The 12140-nt window shown below is 48.4% G+C and overlaps 1 protein-coding gene across 1 annotated transcript in view; it reads right to left on the minus strand.

Moving 5' to 3' along the window:
- The window catches only part of Srrm4 (serine/arginine repetitive matrix 4), a 152717-nt gene extending 146596 nt beyond the window's left edge, over positions 1–6121 (minus strand). The window contains exon 1 of the mRNA XM_006970816.4: positions 5595–6121. Within this exon, the coding sequence (XP_006970878.1) occupies positions 5595–5725 (131 nt within the window). The 5' untranslated portion in view covers positions 5726–6121. The remainder of the gene's footprint in view (positions 1–5594) is intronic.
- Positions 6122–12140: the final 6019 nt, after the last annotated feature.

Here is a 12140-nt window from a genome sequence, read left to right on the forward strand (position 1 = left end):
TGGAGACTCACAAGGCAGATGGCATTCGATCTAAGCTACTGACTTCCACTGGGTAGCATGGCTATGCTTGGAGACAGACAGACATCTTTATCTGGGGAGCCTCATTCTGACACCAGGGAGAGTCTCTTTGCAGCATGTGTCGTTCAATGGCATTGATCAGAACCCTCAGAGTGTCAGATCGAGGTCGGGCTGGGAGAGAGAGAGCTCAGCTTCCCCCCGGATTGGAGCCTTGCACATTTCAATCAACCCGTCCGACATCCCTTGACCATCTCCACTCCATGCTTCTTTAAAGATAACCACATTTGCCCAGCAAACACGGAAGAAATGTTGCAAAGGGTCCCCACCACTGGCCCCTGTGTGCCATTCAACAGATTTCAATCTTTCAGATGGGGAAATGTTTGATCATGTCACTCCCTTTCCCCAGAAGAGCATGTGTTCACGGCCAGGGCAAGCATTTTCCAGGACCCTCAGAACATTAGCTCTTAACCACCGGTTGTCAGGAGAAAAACACCATCCAAATGCCCCTCACCCTGATCCCACCATGGAGTCAGCACAAATGTGTTAACCTATTGCTTGGCACCAAGGGGAGTCTCAAATTAAATGGCTCAAAGGCATTTTTTTCCCTGCTTTACAATTTGGCCATCTTTTCCCCTCATGCAGTAAAAACCTCCAATAGTTTGGATTTATGAGCCTTTGGACAGGGACTGGGCTCCAGTCAGCTTCTGGAGTATTCTGCATGGAAAGGATTTTTGAAGAAAATTAATAGCTTGCCAAACAAATAGCAAAGGGAAGGCACACTCTACTTCAGGGAGGGCTGCTGCTCTAGCCCTTAACAAACACTCACGCGTCCGCAAACAATTCATATGCTAATTCCTAATGATTTTTACATGTTCATTAAGTCCCTGGCTATGGCTATTTATCGATATGATTATTATGGTTTGAGCTGCTTCAAAGGCTAGGTTTTCGCTGATCCAGGAACTTCTTAGGTACAAACTTTTTGAGGCTGAACGATTAACAAAGGAATTAAAGGAAAGCCTAACAACGTGACTCTCCTTCTTTGTGGGTGTAAGAGAGAGGTCTCCCTGTAGGCAGTTGATCTTATTGACTCTTGGGGAGGGAGGGAAGGGGGGGTTCCTGCCAGGTCCTAGAGGGTGAGGTTTGATTGTGCTGAATCTTGTTTTGGTTTTCTTATGCTCATCCCTGTTAGAATTTCCATTCTAAACAGTTACTCCACATTCCTGCCTCCCTCCCTCTCTCCCTCTCTCCCTCTCTCCCTCTCTCCCGCCCCTCCCCCTCTTCCTTTCCCTCTGCTCTACTTGGCTTCAGCTGTCAACTTGACACATCCCAGAGCCACCTGGGAAGAGGCAGTCTCAATTTAGGAACTGCCTCCATTAGATTGGCCTGTAGGCAAGACCCGTGGGTTTTCTTGATTAATGATTGGTAAGGAAGGGTACAGACTACTATGGGTGGGGGCCATCTCTGGGCAGGTGGTCCTGGGTTCTAGAAGAAAGCAGGCTGAGCAAGTCATAAGGAGCAAGCCAGTAAGCAGCACCCCTCCATGACCTCTGCATCAGTTCCTGCCTCCAGGTTCCTGGGTTGAGTTCCTGCCCTGACTTCTTCCCTCAGGGATGGAGTGTGACTTGGGAGTATAAGAGGAAACACACCCTCTCCCCCAATGTCGCCTATGGTCAGTGTTTTATAACCGCAACAGGGAGCAAATTAAAATGTCCCTTTTCTGTCTCCTCCTCTTGGTTTCTTTCTTACTTTTCCTTCCTTTCTCCCCACTCCCTCCCTCGGGGTCTCACCCAGGTTGGTGGTGAACTCACAAATCCTCCTGCTTCAGTGACCTGAGTGCTGGCACTGCAGGTGTCCACCACTAAGCCTGGGTTTCCTATTTTGTTCTTAAAGAATTATTGATGTGAACTATAAATTATTTAATTGCTATAGATTTGATAAAAACCTGGAATGAGATTACGGTATTTAAAAAGGGGGGCGGGAGGGTTAAGCCTGCCAATCCCCATGTCTTCTATACAAACCAAAGGCTGTTCTATAAGGTGTTTACGGATCACTTCGGAACCCAGATACTACTTCCCTGTGCCCCACCCCCAACTCAGCAGCCAGAGAGGAAAAGAGTGAACCTTCCATGCTGGTTAATCTCAGTTGTCAATTTAACGAGAGCTAGCATCACCAGAAGGTGTGCCTCTGGGCATGCCCATGGGAAATGATCTTGATTAGGTTAATGGAAGTGGGAAAACCACCACTGTGGGTGACACCATTCCCTAGGTTGCTGCTCTAGCAGGGAATGGCTGAGCCTGGGTGTTATCACTTTGTTCCTGCCTATGGATTCCATATGATCAGTTGTCTAAAGCCCCCACCCTGCTGGGTTCCCCACCATGTTATCCTAAACCCTTGAACTATGAGCTGAAATAAACCCTTTCTCCCTTGAGTTGCTTTTGGAGTTTATTTTATCCCAGTAACAGGAAGAAATACTAAGCCACTTATGTGGAGGGGGAAACTATGGGTCATGCCTACTCAACCTCATATGTATTCCTTTCACCTCAATTTAGTAGCCCGTCCAGAGCTGAACTTTCATGACGTCAGTTGTTTGCATTGTTTGAGGGAGAAAAGAAACAGAACTGGAGACTTTGCGTTTCCCTTTAGGCACCGTGAGCTTCCTTACAGGACAAAGGTCTATGGAGCAAACATCGTGTGCCACACATGGCAGATTTTGACCTGGCTCAGTCCTCACACAGGCGGAGGCAGTGATAGGTACAGATTCTATTTTCACACCCGGTGAGGTAAAGGCTCTAGTTCAGCATCCCAGGTTGTCTGACGCTCCCATCGGCACTTAAGCAACCACTACAGTATATGGCATCTCACTGTGCTCTGCCTGACATTTGAGTCAGACATCTGCTGGAAATTTGATAACATGATAAAACTCTTGCCTCATCAAGAATGCTTCACATGGGGGGGGGGCGTGGAGGAGAAGGGAGGAGCTGGGGAGAGAGGGGTTTCTGCTTAGAAAGCAATTGTCTGTCATAATGCACGTTGCTGTGCAATCAACAACTTAAAATGCACACCTCAGTCCTGGCGCTAAATTATCTTCAGCCATAGACTTAAGATATCCTGGGGAGGCTCATCCAGGGGAGGGCCCCTCGTCTACAATCAAATATTAAGTGTGTAACCAACAGGATTGGCTAGTAGTTCACCCACGCCTCCCCCATCTTCCCACAGGCATGGATTGTGCCGATCTTCTGACTGAGCCGGGCGGGCTTGGCTCAAACAGCTAAACATTTCTAATGAGAACAAGTCTGGAGCTTGTCTCAGAAGGAGTCACCAAGGCTCCGCTGAAGCTCTGCGGCATCTTTCTCTTTCTTCCTCCTAAGAGCTCGGCTCTGGAAATGGATGACATGTCTACCCTCCGGTGACACAGGACACTGGAAGGGAACCGGAACTGACCATCACTGCAGGCAGCTGATGTCGGTGAGAATGGGGGATGATTCAGGTCTTACGGTTAGTCTGTTGAAACAAAACCAAGCCCAGGCCTTTCTGGGGACTTGGATATAAATGCTCCCTGCAATCTCTACCTGAAATGTGTTCTACGGAGAGGAGCCCCTAATCATAGAAGTAGTCTTGTCAATTATTAGTCAAGAGCCTATAGAACTCTGGCATAAACTTCAAGGGTGTTGTCCAGGGGAATAGAAACCCAGGACATTAAAACACATCAAGGGTGAGAAAATACTGGGGGTATACGAAACTCTTGTAAAAGTCACACACAGATTAAATTAAAATGAATAAAAGCTGTAGGACTAGGCTATCCCTCAGTCAATTCATACTACGGAAGCTCTTGGCAAGAAAATGGTATGTTGGTAAAATCAGACAGACAGACAGATAGACAGACAGACAGGGAGGCAGAACCATGAAGGTCCCAAGTGTGGTAATATCAGGGACACTTTTCTAAATTAAAACAGCATCAAGAACCTGCTTTCCTCCCCCAATGTACTCCTAAAATAGACAAGACTGTGGACCAAATACTTCTGTCGCCAGACGAATTCCCCTGGTTCCTCTAGCAAGTCCGTTTTCTCCGGCCAGTGCAGCTCTGGTGTGCTAACACTGGAAGCAGGAAGGTGAAGCCGGTGGCAGAGGACCAGGAGGATAAAAGCGCTGACGTCAAACTCTCTACAAAGAACCTCTGAGCAAGCAGACGCACACCAGCTTTAATGACATTTGATGTCATTGTCCCCCCCCCCCACACACACACACCTCTCCAGCCCATATCAGCGGGCTTCCCCCTTCTCCAGTGCATAAGCTGGCCTCTGCTCACAGGCTCTACATTCTGCTGGTCCTCCCTGCTTCCGGTCCATGCGTTCCCCGCATAGGATGCTCCATTTGTCTAAAGACCTGTTTGAGCCTCAGTCAGAACAAAGAAAAGTTCCTGGGTGTGGGTGTGAGTTTGCTCTTTTCAGATTTTTTTTTCCCTCCAGTCAACCTTTGTCGTCGTCTGCACACTTGCTGGAAAGTCAGACTTAGTTGCTCTAGACCGGGCATTCTGTCAGCGACTCTTTCCCAGACATGTTTTCAATCTATTCCCCAATGCAGCCTGCCAGGATTAATCAATCCTGCCTGTGGTCCCCCCAGATTCACTTCTTTCTTTAACTCACAGAACCGCTCAGCCAGGAGCACCAAGAGATGGGTTTTCATACAGCCTTGATTTTTCCTGACAGAGGGCACAGCCTTCATCTCAGACTCCTCTAAATCTAACAAGCTAAGAAAACATTGGGTTTTTCTCTGCCACGGAAGGCTCCTGTGTCCCCCCCCCCCACAACCTCCTCCTCACCCTGCACCCTGTTCTCTTCTTCTCCTGCATTTTATTTCTTCCCTTATTCTCCCCCTGGCCATTTTTTTTCTTTACCAACATCCCAGGACCACAACTCATCCCAAAGTTCAAAGTCACCAGATTCTTAAAAAATAAAATAAATAAAACTTCTACAATTACCTTCACGCTGACTTTGAGCTCAGAGTCTTGGTTTTGGATGCTGGAGAGGAAAAAAATTCAACACCAGCAGCAGCAGCAGCCTCAGCTGAGCCTGGAGGAGGGTGCTGTTTGGAGTGTATTTGGAGGAATAGCATATGGGCTTTTGTCAGAGCCCACTAGTTTCTGAGCTGAGGGTTAAAATACACTCTCTGAACACTGAGCTGAGTTCCTGTTTTGTACAGCACCCCTCGCCCCACACTGCAAATCCACCACTGCTTTGCACCCCCTGACCTATGAGCTTGGCGATAGCTAGAAAACTTTTCAGTCAAGTCCATACCCGAGCCACACCGCCCACCCTAAGAAAGCAAAGGGGTTTTGCTTAGGAGGTGTGGAGTCTGTGGGAGTGTAGTTCCCCGCCAAAGAATTCTTGTCCCTTTTCAACAGCCTCTTCCTTACCCAAGCGAATATTTCCCATGTTCCAGCGTGAGATACCGGGTATGACGGACCTAGTCCAGGCACCCTGGCCCAGCTGCCTGCGTCCACCTGTCAAGATTCTGGGGCGCAGGCAAGAAAAGGGGGGACCTTCCAGTTGTCCCCAACTCAAGAACGAGGTCATTACCTTGGCAGTGGCTTTCGGGCTGTGATACTGGCAACGATGATGCTCTCGGGACGTGGAGTGGCCACCGCTTTGAAGGTCCCTTTCCAGAACTTCTCAAACAGCTGTTTCTCGCCCTGCTGCAGGCTCGCCATCCCGAAAAGCCCAAGGAGTCCCGGAGACCGGGGCGCTGTCCGAAGTGCTGAAATGTGGATTCCAAACCCGTTGACACGCCCTGGGTTCCCCGGGGCGCTGTCCGCGCGAAACCCCAAGGGGTGGGGTGGGAAGAGATCAGAGTTCTGGGCGGGGGATGGGATAGAATGGGACGGAGGTCTCGGGCTGGCCAGGCAGCGGAGATTGAAGGTGGTCCCTCGGCTGGGTTCACCTCCTGGCTTGGCTCTGAGCAGCGCTGGGAGCCGCCGGCTGAGCTCCGCGTCCTCAGCAAAGCAGAGCTGGGCCGGCTTTCTCTACCGCGCAGAGAACAGAGAGGAGGCGACCGGGGCGTCTGCCGTGCGTGCGCGTGTGAGCTCCAGCGCGCCCGGGTTTTGTCTCTTGCACAATGTGACGTTGGAAGAGGAGGCTGGTCGCGCGAGCTGTACTTTCCTCCCTCCCCTTCGCGGTCTCCTCCTTCCCCAGCAACCCCTCCTTCTGTGGCTCAGCCTCCCGCCGCCATCTGCATAACAAAAGCCCGCAGGTCTAGGGAGGAGAAAGGGCGGGGCGTGCGCTTGTCTCCAAGGCCGGGTGGCCACTGAGTTGCTATTCTGACCCCTCTGAGAAGAGACCCAAGCACCCGGAACAGAACCAAGCTGGAGAGCCTCAGGCCCAGCCCTCACCCCTCCTCCGTCGTCGCAGGCCTTCCCCTCAACCCTTACATGCGCACTCCCGGGGCTGGGCCACCTCCCTATCCCTTTGCAAGACTCGGAGCGCATCTTCCATTGAGGGAGCTAGTAAAAACAGCCCCACCTATCCGCCCACGCCAACCTGCCTTCAACCTTCCCCACTTCTGGGAAGGACTGCTGAGCTCTGCAAAGTGGGGGTGCCCCTATGTTCCTCTTTATGCCTGGGGGCCGTGGGCTCCCCGCGTCCCCCATCCAGAAAATGCCATTTGATGGACAATCCGTCGCCAGCGCGGTTCCTCGCCATCTGTCGAGCCGGCCCCCACCCGCAGAGGGTCGCAGCGTCACATCTGTGCCTGCGGCGCTGTTAAAGGATATCTCTTTTGTGCCTTGCAGCGGGGCCTGCCTCGCGTCCTCGCTGCCAAAGCCCGCACCCCTCCCCCACCCCTCCACCCCACCCCCTGAGAACCCGCAGCTTGTGTGTGGAGCAGCAGTCCGATTTGGCAAAGAAAGCACTGGCGTGGGGATGGGGGTGGGGGGGTGTTTGAGGGTTACAAGGAGTTAGTAACTTTTTGGTTTTCCATCTTCTGCCCCCCCCACCCCGCCCCAATCCCAGCAGAGGCTCAGAATCTTAAACTCCAGAAACACAGGATGTAGACAACAATGTCTCTCGTTTTACCGTAGGGTTCTCCCGGGGGGAACATTTCCCTGTGGGATCCTCCAGCCCATTTCTCCCTTTGGAGCCTTGGTAACCACTTTCGCCTACCTCCAGAGTTTGAAACTCCTAGAAGGAACCTTCACTAAGTCTTAAGGACCTCCAAACACTGACACCAGGTCTCACCCCGAAGAGGGGGAGAAAAAAAAATCTTTTATTCTTGTAGACCTGGTAGCAGTGTGGACCGAAGCCCCCAACATCAGTATGGACTTTGTACATTCTTTGCAAGAGAATAGGAAGTACACGGAGGTGTAAAAGATGAAGAGGAGAGAGAACAGGATAGGGCAAGAAAAACCAGAACAGGGGAATAAAGGAGCTAGCATTGGTCCGGAAAAGGCTAACAGGATGGGGTTTTTTTGTGCGATGGATGGATGGCTGTGTACTGGTTTAGGAGTGCCTGGGGCTCTGCTTGCTCCGCAGTGACCCCTTCTGGTCAATAACTAGAAGTGCATCTGTTGGCTTTAAAGGGGGTAGAGGGGCCAGGAGTTGAGACAGGCTTGGGATTGGGAGAGTTGAGGATACAGAAAAGAATGTTGGGGAGTAGACTCTTCACTTCCCTCTCCCTGATCCGCTGTATTCAAATTCCCCACTCTTAGACTGCTTTTAGGGCCTATTGCCCTTCCTTGGGTTGCTGTCCCTCCTTAGCCTTGGATATTTAAAGAGATCCTTAGTCATGACATTTGGGTATGAACTGAGTCACTTTTGGCAATCAGAGGTAGATGGGACCTTACTTACACCAATCAACCTTTCAGAGGTGTGCCTGCCCTTTAATAAAAAGGATTTATTTTACCTTTAGTGTGGAGGTGTGTAGTGGATGCCACATGTGTGGGTGTTTCAGTGAAGTCAGAAAATGGTGCCTGATTTATCCAGGGCTAGTGTTAAAGGTGGTCACAATGTGGGTTCTGGGATTTGAACCCTGGTCCTCAGGAAAAGCAGCAAGCACTCTTAACCATGGAGCCACCCCTCCAACTCAACTATGGCTGTTCTTCTTCCCTGGTATTATGGAAAAAGTGCCCAGCTGTGTTTCCTTGCCTCTTTGGAAACCCAGAACAACCAGGTGAGGTGGAAGAGAAAGCTTTTCTTACTTGTGTAAGGATGAGGAAGTGGATGTTGAAGATGGCCATGTGGTGTGCCCATGGGCCTCTCATAGAATAATGGGACTGGGGGGGGGGGGAACAGTGATTGGCTATGGGAGCGAATTCTGGGGACAGTCGGCATCCCAGACTGGAACTATACAGTCTACCGGATACCAGTGATCCTAGTGCTTAGAAGCACACAGTGGTGTCTGAGTGCTGTGGTTGCCTCTCACAAGACAGGGCTTGGAACCCAGACTTGGAAGCAGTCTCAGCCCTGCCCTTTCTAGTTGGATGAGCTTGAAGGAGTGACCTCAACTGTTGTATGAGTTGTCTTGCTACTGCGACCAAATCCCCAGCAAGATGCAAACAAAGGGAGGAAGTCTTGATCTGGCTGGCGCTTGGCACCCACCACAGTGGGGGAAAGCCTGGCAGCTCCTGTGAGGCAGCTGGTCCTGTTCCATCATAGTCAGAAGCAAAGGGAGAGAAAGGCTGCTGCCGCTCACCATTCATTCATTCATTTATTTATTCATTCATTTATAAATTTTTTTCTCCAAAGTCTGAGACTGCAGGTCCTTGGGACAATTCCATCCATACCCAAGAGGAGTCTTCCTTCTGCCATTCAGCCTTCTGGAGATACCTTTATAGACAGAGAGGCGTGTCTCCATAGTGCTTCAAGTCCGGTCAAGTACCCAGGGTAGAACCATCCTTCCTGCCAGACCTTCCGTTTCAATGTCTTCCGTGAGAACCCATTACCACCAGACCAGTCTTACACAAAATTCTACAGAGACTGAATATTTTGGGTTTAAACAGACTGCCTGTGAGGATTAACAGAATCATCATGGTATACGGGTTACAAAGCAGTCTGGGAAATAGTTTAGTAAAGAAAATCCATTGTTGTGAAAGGCTAAAAGCATAGCCTCTGAGATCAGATGGAGCTGGGCATGAAGCTCAGCTCTGCCACTTTTTAACTGGATGGCCTCAGGGGAGGAACTAAATCCTGCCTCGGTCTCTCTACCCGAGAAATGGAGACATGAATGCATATTTCACATGACCGTTGTGAGGGTTAAATCCATCATGTCTCACGGGGGACTTAGCTCAGGGTCTAGTTCATTATAAATGTCCATCCTATGTCTAATGGTGTTGACGCCACTGCCCGGTCACTCCGGTCCAGTCATCATGAACTGCCTGCTCTTGGATCTTGGTTGACACAACCCTGGATACAGAGGGTCCACAGAGAAGACATATGCCATTTTCTGAAGGACTTCACAGCCCAACTCATCCTCTGCCCTCATTGCCTACGTGTGTTTCTTCTATTTTGTCACATGGACTTAAACATGTGGGCTGGCTTCTCTAATATGACTCAAACTCCGCTCCTCTGTCATTTTATACAGTAAAGCCATCTCTGCCCAACTCTGTTTCCTTCGAAGGGCGCCACTCTCTGTGTCCCCAGGGGCCAATGAGCCACCCCAGGAGCTGAGACATATCCATGGGTTAGTTAGTGAATACACAGGCGTGGCCCAATGGTCTTTTTTTTTTTTTTTTTTTTTTTTTCCCCGGAGCTGAGGACCGAACCCACGGCCTTGTGCTTGCTAGGCAAGTGCTCTACCACTGAGCTAAATCCCCAACCCCACAACCGGTCTTTATCCTCTGCCTTCTGCCACTGGAAGGCATTGCTAATTCTGATGCAAACTCCCTCCCGGGGCCAGACTTCAGAATCCTCCCCAGTACCAACATCTAGACAGACATTCCTGGGGACTTCATGCTGGCACCATAGTAAAAACCAACTTCCACCCACTCCTAGAGGGTGCTTTCTGTACCTAATGGTGCTGTGGATATTGCTCTATATAAATAAAACACTGATGGCCAGTGACCAGGTAGGAAGTAGGTTGCCAGGTAGGAAGTAGGTAGGACAAGGAGAGAGGAGGATTCTGGGAAGCAGAAGGCTGAGGAGGGAGACACTGCAGCCACTGCCAGGACAAGCAGCATGTGAAGATGTCGGTAAGCCACCAGCCACGTGGCAAGGTATAGATTTATAAAAATGGGTTAATTTAAGATATAAGAACAGTTAGGAAGAAGTCTGCCACGGCCATACAGTTTATAAGTGATATAAGCATCTGAGTGATTATTTTATACATGGATTGTGGGACTGCGGGGCTTGAGGAACCTGGAGAGAAGCCCTCCAGCAACAAATGGCGCCCAACGGCTCGAGTTTCCACCTTAAACCTGAGAATATTTAATAACCAATTCTAAACAGAGCCAAAACCAGGTTCCTGCTTCTTGTCTCATACGGGCAGCTAGACACTGCAAAACGCAGGTTTGAACACTGGCGGGTTCCTGGTGTGTGCGTTTGACCGGCAGTATGTGCCAGAGGCACATTACGCTGTGTGGTAGATTTAGTCTTTACTAGTATTAAAAAAAAAAAAAGAGGTTTCTGGGCTACACACTGCTTTGATAAAAGCTTAGACCCAATATTTCTGAGACTTGATGACTCCCAGAGCTGGCGGAAAACGTACCACTGCCATGTTGAGAAGCTGAAGTGGGTGGAGCCAACAGCCACAGTGCCTTTTCAGTCTTAAAATGGTGCAGTTTAAAGCAATAGGCTCAAGGTAATATAAAACATAAACCACGTAAAGATGGCTACCACACAGAGAATCTGGATTATGTTCTCTTTGATATTCGTAACTGAAGAAAAACATTTGATTGCAAAAGCTGTTGAGTTATGCCAAAATGTATATTTTAAAGGTACCTTGACTTCAAAATTTGGATTTAAGGATATGTTGCTTTGGAAAAGAGGTTTTGCTTTTGTTTCCACAGAAAGCCAGAGGCTGTGGATTTGTTGCAGATTAAGATACATCAGGTTTCACCAGCCAAGACCCCCTGAAAGGTCTCCGATGACACCATGGCCCAGATGATCCAACATCCAGAACGTTTCAAGGCAACTGGCTCCCACAATACAGCCTCAAGGACTACCCCATAGGCCTAAAATTTTCTTTGCGTCCCCATAAGATACAGCGCCCCCCTCCAGCAGGAAGTAGTAAGAGATGCTACGCCCAAATTCCCAAATATACCAAGCTGGCTTTAGAGGTGGAATTGGCTCACTCCTCCTCTAAACCCAGACATATTGCTTAAAAAAAATGGTTAAGAGATTCTTGTGTCCCAAATCAGAAGAGCCCTCTGGTGTGGGACAGAGAAAAACCAATATTTTTATTTAAAACAGATTGATTATAAATGTGATCTCTTTCTAAAAAAGAAAAGGGAATATGATATAGATATATAGGAGGATATAGAGATGATAAGATAAAAGGGTAGATTAATGAACCTACTTTTAAAGAACAACTTGTTTAAAATGTTTTACATTGGTATAGATTTTAATTTATGTTTAAAATGTTTTACATTGGTATAAATTTTAGTTTATTGATACAAACTTGAAGTTAATTTTGTTATACTGTATATATATATTTCTATTCTTGTTTGAGGTATTATGTTTATGTATTTAAAATTGTAATGGATAATTAAAAAATAGATTAATAATTAGTCATCTATGATAATCATATCTGTAGCCATGTTAGTTAAGTCTTCTAGGTATACATAGATATATTTCAGATAGATAGGTAATCTTCAAACACCTCATAGACCTAGAGAATATGGCATTTAAATAACTTAAAATTCTGTTGACGTGAGACACAATTGCTCCTGGCTGCACCAATTGATCCCGAGAGAATGTTGGGCTTCTAAGACATTTCCATTTGAAAGTTTGTCTTTTTGGCACAAAATGGCCTACTGGGCAAAGAACTGCCCTTGCCTTGATGGCTGACAGTACAAATATAATGCTGTCCTTTCTGGACAAGTGGGACACAAGGAAAGTGACCACTGTACTCTGCCAAGACAGGGTAAGATGGTCTCTCAGAATTCCTGCTTCTGAAAATGGTCTGTCAGATACTCT

The sequence above is a fragment of the Peromyscus maniculatus genome, chromosome 23 (assembly GCF_049852395.1).
Source record: "Peromyscus maniculatus bairdii isolate BWxNUB_F1_BW_parent chromosome 23, HU_Pman_BW_mat_3.1, whole genome shotgun sequence".
In the NCBI taxonomy this organism is placed as follows: domain Eukaryota; kingdom Metazoa; phylum Chordata; class Mammalia; order Rodentia; family Cricetidae; genus Peromyscus; species Peromyscus maniculatus.